Source organism: Oreochromis aureus, linkage group 19 (assembly GCF_013358895.1).
Source record: "Oreochromis aureus strain Israel breed Guangdong linkage group 19, ZZ_aureus, whole genome shotgun sequence".
NCBI lineage: Eukaryota > Metazoa > Chordata > Actinopteri > Cichliformes > Cichlidae > Oreochromis > Oreochromis aureus.
Window position 1 is genome coordinate 26,254,124 of NC_052960.1, and position 14,935 is coordinate 26,269,058.

The 14,935-nt window shown below is 39.1% G+C and overlaps 1 protein-coding gene and 1 long non-coding RNA gene across 3 annotated transcripts in view; both read right to left on the reverse strand.

The window, feature by feature from the left end:
* Positions 1–362: 362 nt before the first annotated feature.
* LOC116310650 lies at positions 363–6,390 on the reverse strand. 2 transcript variants are annotated; one of them, XR_004198735.2, is made up of 4 exons: positions 6,114–6,390; positions 4,762–4,852; positions 3,615–3,730; positions 363–2,415 (listed from the first exon to the last, which is right to left on the reverse strand). It is a non-coding gene; the product is annotated as an uncharacterized LOC116310650 (long non-coding RNA). The 2 variants fall into 2 exon arrangements; XR_004198734.2 differs by having other exon boundaries at positions 3,615–3,733.
* A 1,408-nt stretch (positions 6,391–7,798) lies between these two features.
* syt16 (synaptotagmin XVI) overlaps positions 7,799–14,935 on the reverse strand; it is a 49,540-nt gene continuing 42,403 nt past the window's right edge. Inside the window, exon 7 of the mRNA XM_039603616.1 lies at positions 7,799–14,913. Coding sequence (XP_039459550.1) covers positions 14,600–14,913 — 314 coding nt within the window. The 3' untranslated portion in view covers positions 7,799–14,599. The remainder of the gene's footprint in view (positions 14,914–14,935) is intronic.

Sequence of the window (14,935 nt, forward strand, 5' to 3'; positions counted from 1 at the left end):
CAGACACGTGGCTGCTCTCCAGTTCATAAAGGCTTGAAATTAAATTGTGTAAAGTTCTAGTGCACAGACCATAATATTTAAAAGTTGTGCTTTATCAAATGACGTAATTATGTTCTGTTACAAACTCTCTGCAGAGGTGACGGTTCCTGATGTGAGGATGTAAAGTCTGTCTTTGTTAGGAGCACTTGAAAGCAACGGTGGTTCCGGCGCGCACGCACAACACTCAACGGAACTGAAAACGTCATGGCGTGACGTGACCGCGCTTTGTTGATAGAGTGGTCGAAAAGTAAAGAAATGAAACAAAAGTGTCACATTACATACTTTATTTGATAATCAATCACATGAAAAAAGTTTAACGGCCCTTTTTCAAAATAGTTTCTTAAATACAGACTATTCATATTCATCAAAATATAAATTCTTGATTTAAAATATCAAGCTTCTCTTTAATAGTTGCCTTTAGTTTGTCATTGTTGTTTTACCTTATTTTACTTTATTTTTCCATTTAAGTGATTGTTATCAAGATGCACATTGTCAAAATCAGTAAAACTCCTGGATAGACACTGAACACACGAAAAGACACAGAAGAAGGATTGATAACCAATCACTGTTGTCATACAGCAGGTAAATCGGCTTTATAAAGCACCAATGTGCCGTGTTAAATAACCTATTTTCTGACCACTTTAGCAAACCTCGGTCCTCTGTGAAAACACTACTGGTGCTGGAACCGTAGTAAGAAAGAAATGGAATGCAACATCAAGTTAAAGGCCTTCTGGTCTCTGAAATCCAGCATTAAAACACCACGAGGCTGAAATGCATTCACAAAAGCAATATTTGGTATCAGAAAAAAAGTATTTTGACTTCATAGAACTGACAAAAAAATATTTCCTCCTTTTTAGATAGCAAAAAATTATTTTTTTCTTTTATATTTAGGCATTTACTGCCACTAGCATTATCTCTCTTTATTATACATATATGTATAATGTGGGATATTTAGACTATGCAGACTACAGGTTGGTGCTTAGTATGGTAATAATAGTGTTTGCCAACAGTTATAACTCATTTGAAAACATGCGTTAAATGTTTGCTATATTGTATGTTTCAGCAGATGTTATAGTTGTTGACAAATCTCGTTACAACTACAGTGGGTTATAATCTGTATATAACATCTGTTAATGCTAAATCAGAGTGAGGTTTAAAACAAAGCATTCCTCTGTTTTCTTATTTGACCACAGACTACTAAGAAATGCTTGTGCTGAATATTTTTTTCACCAGCAGAGGGCAGCAAAGTGCTGCAAAATGAAAACATAATCACGGGACATCGACCACAGACAGAAAACAGTCTTCCCACGGGCAGTAAACGCACCCCGGGGGAATGAGTGCCTTGAGTTCTTCATAGCAGGAGAATTCACACGATCCAGGGAATGTTACACAGAATATTTCATAAATCACACAGTAGCATAAAAAGATAACAGAAGCACGTCAGCAAATATTCTCCACGCAAGCCAAGGTGCATCAAAAGTAGCCAGCAGTCTGTAAATCCCTGAATGCGCTCACAGTTTACATGAGCAACAGTAACAATAAAAATCAATAATACTACAGCTGCAAAGAATTAAAAAAAAAGATGCTGCCTGCTTAAAGTCTCTTACATTTGCACAAACAGTAAATAGCAGTAATGCTGCAGCAGAGTTTAATATCAACACTCCTGAGGCAGAAGAAGAAGAAGAAAATGGTCTCTCAGCTTCTTGAATCCACCACTGCTTCTCAGCAAGGTGACGAGAAGAGACGACGTCCTGCTGATGCACGAAACAGAGCCTGCAACACATTCCCCTCAAAGCATTTTTAGCGAACAGGGAGAAAAACAGCAGCAGCAGCAGCAGCCTTCCTCCTGCTGGTTGGAGCAAACAGTGCGAGTCCACATGCCTGTGACATGAACTGACGCTGCAGTTCCCAGCTTTGAAAAGAGGCCTGGCGGTGAGGAGCAGAGTGTCAGCCATTGTCATCCAGGTTGTACAGGAGGACCTGGTGGTTTGGGGTGAGGCCTGGGCAGGTACCCAGGCCGTACAGGCAACCAGCTGACGGGTAACACGGCACCAGCCGGTAGTGCTGCAGCTCCTCCAGGCCAAAGCCCGGGGAGCAACAGTCTGTCACCAGCACCTTCACTCTCTTCCTGTCTGGGTACATCAGCCTCCGCTGCCCCCTATCCCCAATAACCCCCTCCTCTTCTTCCTCTTCATCTACTTCATCTTCTTCTTCCTCCTCCTCAGCCTCCAGCTCCTCCTCCTCATGGTGGATTTTTCTCAGCAGGTTGTTGATGAGGACGGAGCGCCTCAGGTAGGCCTCGGGATCTTCCAGGAATCTTAGCTTCTCCAGGGACAGCCTCAGGATGCAGCTCCGGTCCTCCTGCAGTATCAAGTGCTGCAAGTGGCAAACGTGAAGACAGCAGGTCAGTTTGTGTGTTTGCATTTTTTTCATTTTGACAATTTATACAGAGAATACATAGAATCAGTTATCTATGTAGATATGTAGAAAAAGGGTTTCCATCTAGTTTGTTTCGTTTGTCCACCTTTCGTGATTAAACTGCGGTTGTACTTTAAAATTGTAAAGCAAGCAAACTTAAATGAGAAGATTTCAGCAATGGAACATTTCGTTTAACAAATCTTTTAAAGTCCTACTAAAAAAATGCTTCTGATAGTTGTTGCCCACAATGTTTCTAACTGGCTTTTTCCAGAAGGCAATGGGGGAACGCACATTTACTTGAGCACCATCCTGAAATAAAAATTTTCAATCCTTCGAATACTTTTGTAATGTTTAACGCTACTATTTTCGAGCATAATCCTGTATTACAACTACACAACAGCTAGTCTTTAAAGCGCTTCCAACATATTGTGCTTTTATTATGAAGTGAAACTCCGAGCTGAGACAGGAAATGATTGAAATGAAAGGGCAAAAATGCGTTATCATAGAAAAACTGGATAAATCTCACATTTTTTTAGCTTCTCAAAAAGTGAAGCTTGTGTGTTTTTTCAAGTGATTAAAAAATAGATCGTAGACTGAACAAAATAAGCACCATGGTTGTGACTTTGGCTAAATTTGATCATTTATTAATTAATTAACTTGTTTGTTTGTTTATTTAAAAATATAGAGCATATATTAGTCTGAATGGTAATATATATATATATAGCTCCAGTTCACGGAGCTGGAACAGGGAACTTTTATTTGTCACATATTATTTTTGTAGAACTGCATTCATGCCTGAAATGCATAAACCTTTCAAAGCAGAGTGAACACTTTAGGTATTCAAAGAAGAGAAACAGTGCAGACTGTGTAGGATGCTGGAATGAAGTTGAAGGATGTGATGAAGGCCAGCTAATAAAGAGTGAAACCATTAAAGTGATGGAGAGAATTGTGAATGTCGAGAATGCACAGAAGCAAAGAAGGAAGACAAAAGAAGGAAGAGGCAGTAGAAAAGAAGCAATAAGTGAGAAACATTTGGAGAGCTTGTTCAGCTATGAAGTCACCAAACGTTTCAGCTGTTGTATTAAGGTCTTTCAGGCACAGAAAATCAAGTCACGCTAGCATGAAAAGAACAAAAAGAAGAAGAAAAGAACACATACTTTTTGAAAATATCCACGTAGGCCTCGGTGTAAATCCTCCTCCTCCGCATATTTCCTCTTGAAGTAAGCAACTTTCGACGTTGTTGAATGGTTTGGTCTCTCTCACGGGGAAGGAGCTGCTGGAGGCAACCACAGAGAGATCACTGCTTTCTCCCACCACCACAGCACCACAATCATAATGTGCTGAAGCCTCTGTGTTACACTGAGGGGATTTTACTGGCTGGTTTTAACTTGAATGCTTCTCAAGAGCAAAAACTGCTTCCATGTGATATAAGGTGAATGTTGGTCTCTGTACTCTTGGAATAAAGCTGGTGATAATTATCTATATCACAAAAATCCAATATATGTACATTTTTGCACAGACTGTAAGACAGTTCAGCCTCTCAGGACAGACTTAAAGACTGAAACCACAGCTGTGCTTTGGTTATTGAGTCATTGTGGATACGGTTCTTTTGCACCCACAGTTGTTTTGCAGATCATGCGCACATTTTTGTCATAGTTTGCCTCCTTTTCAGGTCATTCCTCACTCTCTGTGGTCAGATTTCATCCCATTTCTGGTTAGTTTAGGTTTTATTTCTTTTTTCATGTATTTTTGAGGTCATTTCTTTACTTTTCCAATCCTCTAACATTGCATATGGCAATGCTCTGTGGTGCTTTACAGTCCTCTTCATTGGTTTTGTATCATTTTCTATTGATTTAGTGTGTCTCTCTGTCTACCTGTGGCCAGCTGGTCCCTTTCTTCTTCTGGTCATTTTCATCTTTTTTTAGTTAGTTTGGGTCAATTTGTGGCATTTCTTTAAATTTATTGAATGTGTACATATTTTATGTTATGTTTTCTCTCTTTTTGGGTATTTGACTCAGTTGGTTTTTAATGTATTATTTTAAACAAATAAGTGTGTATTATTTTGCCATGTATTATTGCCAATTTTATTTTTAGTGATGTTATTATTTGAAAACTTTCTTTTCTGCCTTTCCTGCATCCAGTCAATGGTTGTGATACACACGGCCACTAGAGGTCATGTCCAGTTAACGTAATCTATGGAAAGGTATGAGCTATAAACATTAAGAGAGCAGACTTCTGTCACGTCACTCTTAATTCCTGGTTGAGAGATGTTAGGCTGCAGGAAGAGACAGAAGGTTTGATTACCTGCTGCCGATTGGTCCACGGTCGATTCAGCTCTCAGACCGGAGTTTAAATCAGAGCTGATCTGATCCTCCACATCGCCCTCAGACTCCTGCTGGAAAACATACACACAGATAAATGAGGATCAGCAAGGACCAAAACATCAGCCCACAAACAAAGAAGCTTCACGTTTGATCACATTTAATCTTTCACGTTCTTCACCTGGAGTTTTTGCAATGAACCAATCACATCTTTTTTTTTTCTTTACATTGGCATTTGCATCTAAGCAATGATAAACCTGCACAACATGAACTATGAGTTCATGTTGGGGCTTTAATAAAACATCTTTCAGATGTATACATTCCCACACTACAGCACCCACACACTGTATGTGCACTGCAGTACAACGTCATGATCTGATCCTTTAGTGTTGTTACATGATGCTGCGTTTTTGGCCAAATGTATCTAAAGACACTGCTTCCAAAATCTGCTCATTTGAATTTAAGAGAGATCAAAAGAGAGGAGGAGAGATAAAAGGGTGCGCATGTGTGGGTGATGTTATTTAAAATGCCATAAATCAATCATAAACACAGAGTGGGAAGCTTTACGTCGTGAAACATTCACTCCAGCTCCCCTGAAGCTGCTGTGGTGACTCACGCAGTTTCTATCGTCCAACTGCATGGTGATGGATGCATAAGCAGAGGGAAAGAGAGAGAGAGATGGAGGCTGCGTGGGAAGTGTGTGTCAGTGTGTTTGTGCGCATTCTGCCTGCTCTCTTTTCTTTTGCTGAAAATAATTTCGCTAAAAGCGGAATTTGTTGGAGCAGGAGGTCAGGAGTTTCACCATCTCCCAATTCTTAGCAGCTCCATCGCTCCAATAAGAAGATTTGGCAAATAACAAAAGCTCTTTTTTTTTAATGACTTGCATCAAAAACCTTTTGCCAGCTGAAGTCAACAGTTTGCAGCTCAGACAGACACAGGTACCAGTCTTCTTTCTTAAGCAAAAGCAGCACTTGAAGATGTGAGTATATTTAGGATTAAAAAGAGAAAAAAGAGCAGCTTCTGTAATAATAGTGAAGATCCCTGCATTTACTTACATCCCCAAAACACTCCTAAATCAAGATGCCAGTACTTCATCACATAGAGTTTAAATATTTATATTATTGTTGTTGTTCAATGAAGAGCATATGCATTGTTTGAACTCCCTTTCTCGTTTATTTCAGTTGATTTCTACCTGATGTAAAGCACGCTTCCTCTGTTTTAAAGGCGCATTTCAATAAGTAAACGCCTTTAATGGACATTTTAGGGAAGAAACAGCTGTTTTGCTAAAAAAATTTCCACCAATACATCAATTATAATTAAGCCACAGGTTCTTACCTTTAAATAATTTTGTCGAGCAGCAGTTTTTAAAACCTCCTTTCCTCTCTCTACCGTGATGTCCTCTCCTGGGCGCCTCATCCACCGTACTCACAGCGATCTAGCGCTTCTCCAGCTCGCCTGCAGTCACAGCCTGTGTGGGTTCAAACAGAAACACAGACGGGCGGACGTGCGCAGAGCTCGAGCTCCTGTCGGGGTGACACGCTCGCTGCTCTCCAGACTCCTAAAATATCCCGTTCACAGCAACAGGAGACAACACACTCCGCTCAGCGCTCGCCCTCATTGGTCCTGGCGGAGGCTGATGTTTTCTGTTGCTAAGAAACAGAGTAAGCGCGGTGATGACGTTCCAGCATCAGTCCAGCCGACACACGGTTTTCGCGCTTTTTTACCAGCGCACTGAGAAAGTGTTGGGAGAAATGAAGCAGTGTGGATCAGAGGCGAGTTTTAAAGGTTTCACTGGAGGGGAAGACACGGACAGTTTTTAAATCCAAGTCTGTTTGGTTAGTTTGGCATTTCTGGTGTTGTTAATGAGTAATAGAGGTGGAAATCAGTCAGGTAAAGTGTGCAAAGTCATGAGGCCATGGCCCTCTACCCCATTTACCAAGGATCCAGACATGATTTTTTATTTGTATTCATTTTTTTCAGGCATTTTGTGTCCCTGTAGATGGTTTTTTTTTGGGGGGGGGGGGGTGTTTGCACTCTTTGTGGTTGTTTTTGGTCGCTTTGAGTGTATTTCTTTTGCATCCCTCTAAACATTTCCTGTCTGTTTGTGCTCATCTTGCATCTCTATAGGTGATTTGTGCCTCTGTGATCTCTATGACAGCAGTATGCACATGAATATGGAGAATGTGTGATTTTTGTTACTGGAATCTTTCTGGGTTTGTAGTTTATTCATAGTTTCACTGAAAAAACGAGACTGGCCATCTCCTGAATTTATGTAAGCTTATTGTATTTAATACAACTGCCTCATGTTTGAGTGACTTGTGTTAATTTAACTCAGTTGTTTAAGTTGCTGCCAAAGCAAAACATCTGTGTGCAACAAATGTCCACTTTTGAATTAAGCCAATCCTGTTTTTTTTGCCTGCATGTAAACAGTGTGGTGTGGAGACCAAAATCTAGGTTGTATTTGCGAAAATACAAACTTAAAAACCTGACATCTATTGATGATTCAGTGTCTTTAAACCAGTCCACTTTTAGTAATAACGGGCACACAGAACATTAAGTTTCAGGTGTCCACTGTCACTGGTTTCACCTAAAAGCTGGTGTCCACAGTGGATAAATAATCAGACAATTGCTAGTAGGATATCACACTAGCTGTATTAGAGGATCTCGTCCGCCACTTCAAAGTCATAAATGTCTGTGTACTATCAAACCCTGTTAAAGCTAGACTTACAAAATAAAACAAAGGCTCTGTGACTATGGACTTGAAACAGCTAACAAGCTGCAAATCCATATTTGTGGGTTAAATCTAAGCTATATTCTGCACAAACAAATACAAAACATAAGATGCTTCCTTCAGTCTCTAATCCACTCTTGATTTGCTCTTGTCATTAAGCACAAAGATTTAAAATTCAATCAGTGACGTATGTTTTTGTTTTTAACTACAAAAGCCTAATTTTCAGAATTAAGACATCCAAGCCATGCTCACAAGTGAGGAGAGGACCCAAGAAAACAGATGGCAGGCAGACGTTACCACAGCAGGGATCTTCTGGTTTTTATTGGCAATGACAACTTGGTACAAAAAGTGCTTTCTGGGTGCTGCGGGAGCTCAGCATGCACAGCCCAGACCAGGGCTGCAGAATAGTCAGTGCAAGATCAGGATCAATGTCCACTGTCTCTTTATAGGCCTGAAATGACTCATGAACTTGACCTTATACAGCTATACTTCTCAGGGAGGCCAGAAACAAGATAGAAGTTAGACACATTGCTTTATCTTTGTCTCGTAGAAATGTAATGCTATTCAGTTTTTCCCCCCAGTTAGCCCAAAACTATGGCGTCAGCTCGAGATTTTGAAGTGAATAGTGTGAATAAAGCATCAAATTAGCCTTATAGCCTACACACCACTGAGGTCAGGTCTAATTGCATGGAAAAACATTGTTTTTAATCAGTGTTAGTGCCTCAAAGCAGACGATGACCAAAACCTGCCAGTACCTAAATATAACCACTAATCACAGGAATCTTAAAATTGTTAATTTTAAGCCAGGTTTTACTCTAATTATAAAACATGAAAACCAATACCTGGATATTTTAAGAAATTACACTTGCACATTACAGCTGCATGAGAAGATTAGTTACTTTCATGTTTGTGTCTTAAGAGCAGAGCTAGACCCAGAAGGTGATTAGCCTAGCTTAGCGTAAACACTGATAGTAGCAATATATAGCTAACCAGACTTTGTCCACAGAAAAAGATAAACCCAACAGCACTGCTATAGTTTGACACGCTTACACCGTATGTGTTTAATACGCACAAAAACAGTGATTTACCATAAAAGGTAAAACGATGCTATCATAATTAGCATAAACTATGCTGTCTCCCGATTAAAAAAAATATCAAATTAAATAGCTTACCTATTTAAAAAGTACATTGTTCTCATTTGTAAAAGGCCAATGTGGGCAACAGATCTGAAGAAGCCAAAAGTAGATTGCATTTAAAACTGATATTCTGTTAAATGTTCTAAAACTGAATTTGCTAATGCATGAAATAAAACTTTTTGGTCTTGGTTTCTGAAAATGTTTCATCCCTCTCCTCACTGGCTTTGCACTTGTCTGACTTCAGCCCTGGTCAGGGCCTTGACAAATAAACCTTCCAGGCAAATGCAGTCCTAGAGCAGCATTCACAGAGAACAACAAGGAGGCTTCATGCAGATGTGTATCAACTCTTTGTCATGGTGGATATGTTTCATCTCAAAATATTACAGGCACTTCATCAGTATTACATCTGCAGCACAATCTGATCACACAATCTGTCTCACATCTGTAATACAACCTGGGATCTTGAACTGGGCATGCAGATATATAAATACAATCCTGGGACGTATTTAAAAACATTAAACATTTACTATTTTTTTAAAAATATAATAGATATGATAGATTCTATACAACAACTCAACATGCATAAAATATATTAATCTGTGCAGTAAATATAATTCATGTCACTATTCACACTCACAAGTACGAAACCGGCTGAAGAGGAGTGCTGATATTATTTTACCCACTGCAGACGAACGCTTCTTCACAGGGGATTGTCAAATTTCTCTCTACAAACTATAAAATAAAACTGATTATCAAATGTGGATTGTTCGGGCTCATCTGCCAAAGATCATAGTATCTTAGGAAGAATAAATACATTTAAGGATGCGCTGTGTCATCACTAACGTTAATGCAACAAAGAGGGTTTGGATACTTTGGAAGTAATTATTAATCCCAATCTGGTAGACGACACATTTTTTAGGAATTCTAGATAGCTGATTTAAAAGGAAAACTTACCTTTTTGCTAAACCTCTGAATTAGTTAATGTCAGTTAATTATAATTGTCAGTTCACTGCCCTTTGGACAACAAAATGTAAGTTTAGGCGATTTAACAGTTGTGTTTTTATATTTTTTTTCCTTTTCAAAGTGAAACCACAGGAGTGGACTTTCAAAGAATAAATTATTACTCTTTTGGACCACAATACAAGATGCGAACTTTGGGATGCCTGCAGTACTAACCAGGTGACCTTTTTTATCTATTTCCTGAATTTACGGATTATAGTCTTAATGTTAACCAAGAGGCTAACAAATCATTACTTAGCCATAAAAAGTCAATGTTGAAAATAGAGGTTAAATAACCCCGAACAACAACCGAGACCTTACCTCGCTATGCTAGTTGTCACTATATTTGGACAGTGTTGGTTCATTGTTGTAATAATGCCCTATAACTTCCATGTCTTCTTTAGCTAGGAAAGATACATATGTCTGATCAATGTCATGTTAGCCTTACTCTCAAAGAGCTAAATTATTATCACGTATGCAGTCATTACATGCAGTTTTAAGACACTTTGGCAGGTTTTTCATTTTCTATGCATCACAATTACTTGCTTCTTACACCCAAATAAAGTCCGTGATTTCCACATATATAAAAACTTGTACATTCTTCTCAAAAACATTGTTATACTTTTCGAAATGACTATTAATTTGAGAAAAAAAAATAATACAATTAAAAATATTTATGGGTGAATCGCAGCTGTCTATATCAAACAAACATTGATGGGATTTGGTTGGCTTTGTCGTTAGAGGGTTTAAACTGAACTACATCACAGTGTAGAAAATAAAAAAATGATCTGGATTCCTATGTAAGATAACTGCAGCACTCCTAATCATCATCCATGCTTCGTATAATGTACACCTGAAGTAGTTGTCATTACGCATCTACAATCTTAGCATTTACAGCATTTACAGCTTGGTTCCTGTGCTAAATAGATACAAAATGAGTCCATTCACCTATGTCCCTCAACAAGTGACTCATGTTCATATAAAAGGAAAAAAAGATAAAAAGTTGTCTTTCTTCTGCTGGAAACGTCCCTGAACGACTTTAGAAACATAACAAATCACAGAGTAATCAGAAGCTGTTCAGATATTGTGGCTTACTTTCTTGATAAGCACTTGTTCACACGCTGACATTTCCTTTTTCTGAAGTGTTACAAAAAGGTTATGAATAATGGAAAAACTAGGCGAGAATGTTAAAAAGGTGAAAGTTCTGAGTTTAGTAGTGAAAACTGTCAGCAAGTCCTTTTTTTGGAGGGGGGAGGGGGTATGCTAACACATTAAACACAAAGAATCGGCCCTGATTTCTAATGCATGGCGTCGCCTTATGGCCACCAACCTCGAGTCATTTCCGATCACAGTTTTATTAATTGCTAAAGAGACTGTGTTGTCACCTGTCCAAAGAAAACAAACGCTCGAGTAAACACATCACTGCTCTCAGTGTGCGAACCCCCGAGGGTTCAGCTACAGTATTTCTCCACACAAACAAAAATAATCCCCCGATTCAGGCTGCGCTGCTGCCTTATGACTCAAAGATGCTCAGATGGGAAAAGGAAGAGCATTAGCAGCAGCATTACCCTCATCACCATCACACTGTACGGTTTCACTGCCATAACTACCAATTAACACAGAGTGTGACTGGGGGGGAAAAAACAGACACACACACACTTCCAGGGTAATTCATTGGCGGTTCTTAACAGCTGCAGTGAGATATTTAAAGCCTCTTTTGAGCTCAGCATTGATGGATGTTGAAATGAGCTTTGCCCTGTGAAGGAGACTGAGCTGAGGCCAAATAACATCATTCAGGATTGATGAGGCTCATCCCAATGGGTTTAAGAGCCTCCAGCTGCTGGTCTTCCTGCCTGTTGTAGCACGAGCGTCAGGAGAATATGAATGAGCGCTGAATGTGAATGAGACATCCTTCTTCTCCAACTGAATCAGAAAATATTGGTTCCTTTTTCAAGTATTTCACGGGTACGTGATCCTTCAGTCATATTTCTGCACTGAAAAACGTAACTAAAATGTCAGTGAGAGCTGCCTTACAATTTTAGGGTAAGCATAAAAACAAAGCAAAAACAAAAGAAGACACAAATAGACCACCAAATGTTATCGCGGTTATAGTACCACTTGCCCAAAAACTTGTCTTGTGATCTGTTCATTTACTGCACTGCTTAGGTCACTGTTTAAACTTAATCACCTTTGAATATTTTGTAAGTTTATATCTTGTTTATTTAAACTACACAAAGCTTTTTCACAAAGCATTCACTGTGAGGGAACTTTATAGATTAAATGAGCCCTTTAATCTTATTATTTAGCATGTTTACAACAGCTGTAGTCCAGAGAATGTAAATACAAAGATGACAGTACTGTAGAATACTTTGGTATCTACCAAATCATCACATCTCCACCACCGGGCTTGTTTGTGCTGAGCGGCTGTTTGGTTGTCACCAAAACGTGATCCTCCTCATCATGAACAAACATCTCTGCTTTGGTCTCATCACTCTAAAATACATTGTTCCAGAAGCCTTGTGTTTTATGCAGCTTGGCAAAGATAAACTGTACTGCCATGTTCTTCTGTTTGAATATTGATGCTCACACTTACTATTGTGCGTTTGATCAGCAGCACCTGACTGCTACTTTCCCTCTTAATTCCTACAAAAGCCACAAGGGTGTATTTTTTCACAAAGTACTTCTCCATTTTGGCTTAATTTTTGTTACAGAAATTAAGATTTAATATGTAAAGTGTTATTCTTTAGAGGTTTTAATATCTAATTTTAAGAACCACCAATTTGAATGAAACCCTTTTTTTATTTGAATCATTAAATTTCTGTGTGATGACTTAATTAAATTTGTATCTTTTTGCTTGCATCAGTTTTGGATTACATAACAATTTGCCTACAGGTACTAAGGGTTACTGTATTGGATTTAGTATTGTTGATCATGTGGAGTTATTGGAGTAAACAATACCCCGACTAAGCACAAAAGTTGATTTTTGACCTGCTAAACAGGAATCCAAATGAGTCAGATTAGCTACTTTTTTGTCGTTTTTTTGTCAGTTTGGTTTCTGTGGGATTAGCTCTCCAGCAGCGCCCTTGAATCCACAAATTACCACCAGCTTTTCCCAACAAAGCTCATCTTGTAACCAGAAGGTTGCCGGTTCGGTCCCCTGCTCTGTCTGTCTTGGTCGTTGTGTCCTTGGGCAAGACACTTCACCTACCGCCTACTGGTGATGGCCATGGGGGCCGATGGCGCGATATGGCAGCCTCGCTTCTGTCAGTCTGCCCCGGGGCAGCTCTGGCTACAACTATAGCTTGCCTCCACCAGTGTGTGAATGTCAGAGTGAATGAATAGTGGAATTGTAAAGCGCTTTGAGGTTCTCGAAAAGCTCTGTATAAATGCAATCCATTATTATTATTATAATAAATAGAATTGATTATTCGCTGATTTTTTAGTTAAAATGTCAGGTTGGGTGATATGTAAAAATTTTCCAACCGATAATCTGACGATGGAACGATAGACGATATATTCACGCAGACGCAGACTTTTTGACAGGCGGAGCAATGTAATCATGCACGGACTGATTTGCACATTTAGAATTTATACGTTTTGTTTGGAGGGAATATTTTACCTTCTCTTCTTGTTTGTTTCAGTATTACTTTTTTGATTATCTATTTATTTATTTATTTGAGATGCATATATCATCGATAGTCGATATATTCGTCCAATCGCCCAACCTTAATAGAAAGTCTGACTTTAATCCACTGAGACGGTGTAGAAAACTTTGGAGGCTGGTTAAAGAAACAAAACAAAACAAAGTCCCCCCCCCCAAAAAATTTAGACGTGACCAGGAGGGCAATCCACTTATGTAGACTTGGAGATTTGATTCAGAACTTCAAACTTTTGCTTATTTACCTGTGATCACACTGTTTGAACCTAATTAACAGATGCCAATGAAGTATAGACACAGGTAACTGACGTCATCCAGTTATAATTGTTTCATTTCTTTGTGTTTACAGTTATAGATATTTGCATTTTACCAGCTAACCAAGCTCTCTAAGCTCAGTGGAAGGATGTAAATTGCAGTAAAATTTCACTTGAATGTATTTCTCAACAGTCTCTATGCTTTTCAATCACTCCATTCAGGCTAGCAGTGGGATTTAACCAGTGAGTATACAATTGGTTAAATTGATGGGCAGCCATGTGCTTGTGCTCTGATATAAATGGTGTGACATCATAAGATCTTAATGAAAAGATGGCTGATGTACTGCAGAGCTCACTGAATACTTACTGAATAATTTTGCTAGTTTTTGTGACCTAAATGAACTTCCTCATATAACATTGATCATTCTCGACCCATAACAAAAATCCAAATCTGTGACACTTCCGACAGGATGTGCCACTAATATTTCCAGAATGTCGCATCTCTCTATTTCTTCTCTGCAGTTTAGTTTACCGTCACTGAAAACAAAAAACCCCGAAAAACAGCGAAAAAACAAGTGCACACACACTTTCAGTAATTCCTAACAAAGCAATTCAATACAACAACTGAAGTGCAGCAAGGAGGACAAATGTCCTGCAGTGAAGTGTGAGAGATAACAAGACAAAAATATTTGACTTCTATCTGCCAATTCAGAAGTAAATTTAATGTCTTCAATGTCTTTTTATAGTCTTTAAATATTTTTTCTTTCCTGAAACATGAATTGAAAGCTTGTATTTTAAACCGATTACAGCCTGAGAACCAAAGACTTTGTCCTGCATGTTGACACAAACTAATCATCTGTGCTGGATGTAAAAATTGAGGAGATTCTGTGAATCACTGAGGCCTGAAATCTTAACCATAATAATCCACTCTCTAAATCAAGGCTTTCCTTTTCTTTTCCAAAAGCTCTAAAGCTGTCTAACTACAGAATAAAAAAATATAAGAAAAACCACAGAAGAAAGTAAAGTCCTGCCCGACAGTTATTTTATGCCTCCAACAGGACGTGCCAGCGGCAGACCTGCTGTCCTCGACCCTCCCTCATGTCCTGCCAGTGAAGCTGCTCTTCATCGCCGCTACTGTTCTGGCCCAGAGCGATCCAACCCACCATCTCCTTGCGCTTCATGCTGCGGCGGTTGTAGATAGAGATCAGCAGAGTGACGTCTGACAGCTGGAACAGAGCAACCTGGAAGATAAATGTCTCCTTGTACACAGGGTTGGGCTGACCACGGCGTACTGTCGTCTTAGTCCGACAGATCTCTTGACCAACTGAATTCAGCAGAGTCAGTCGTCCGTAGGTGTCTGGGCCAATGGGGAGGAGGGA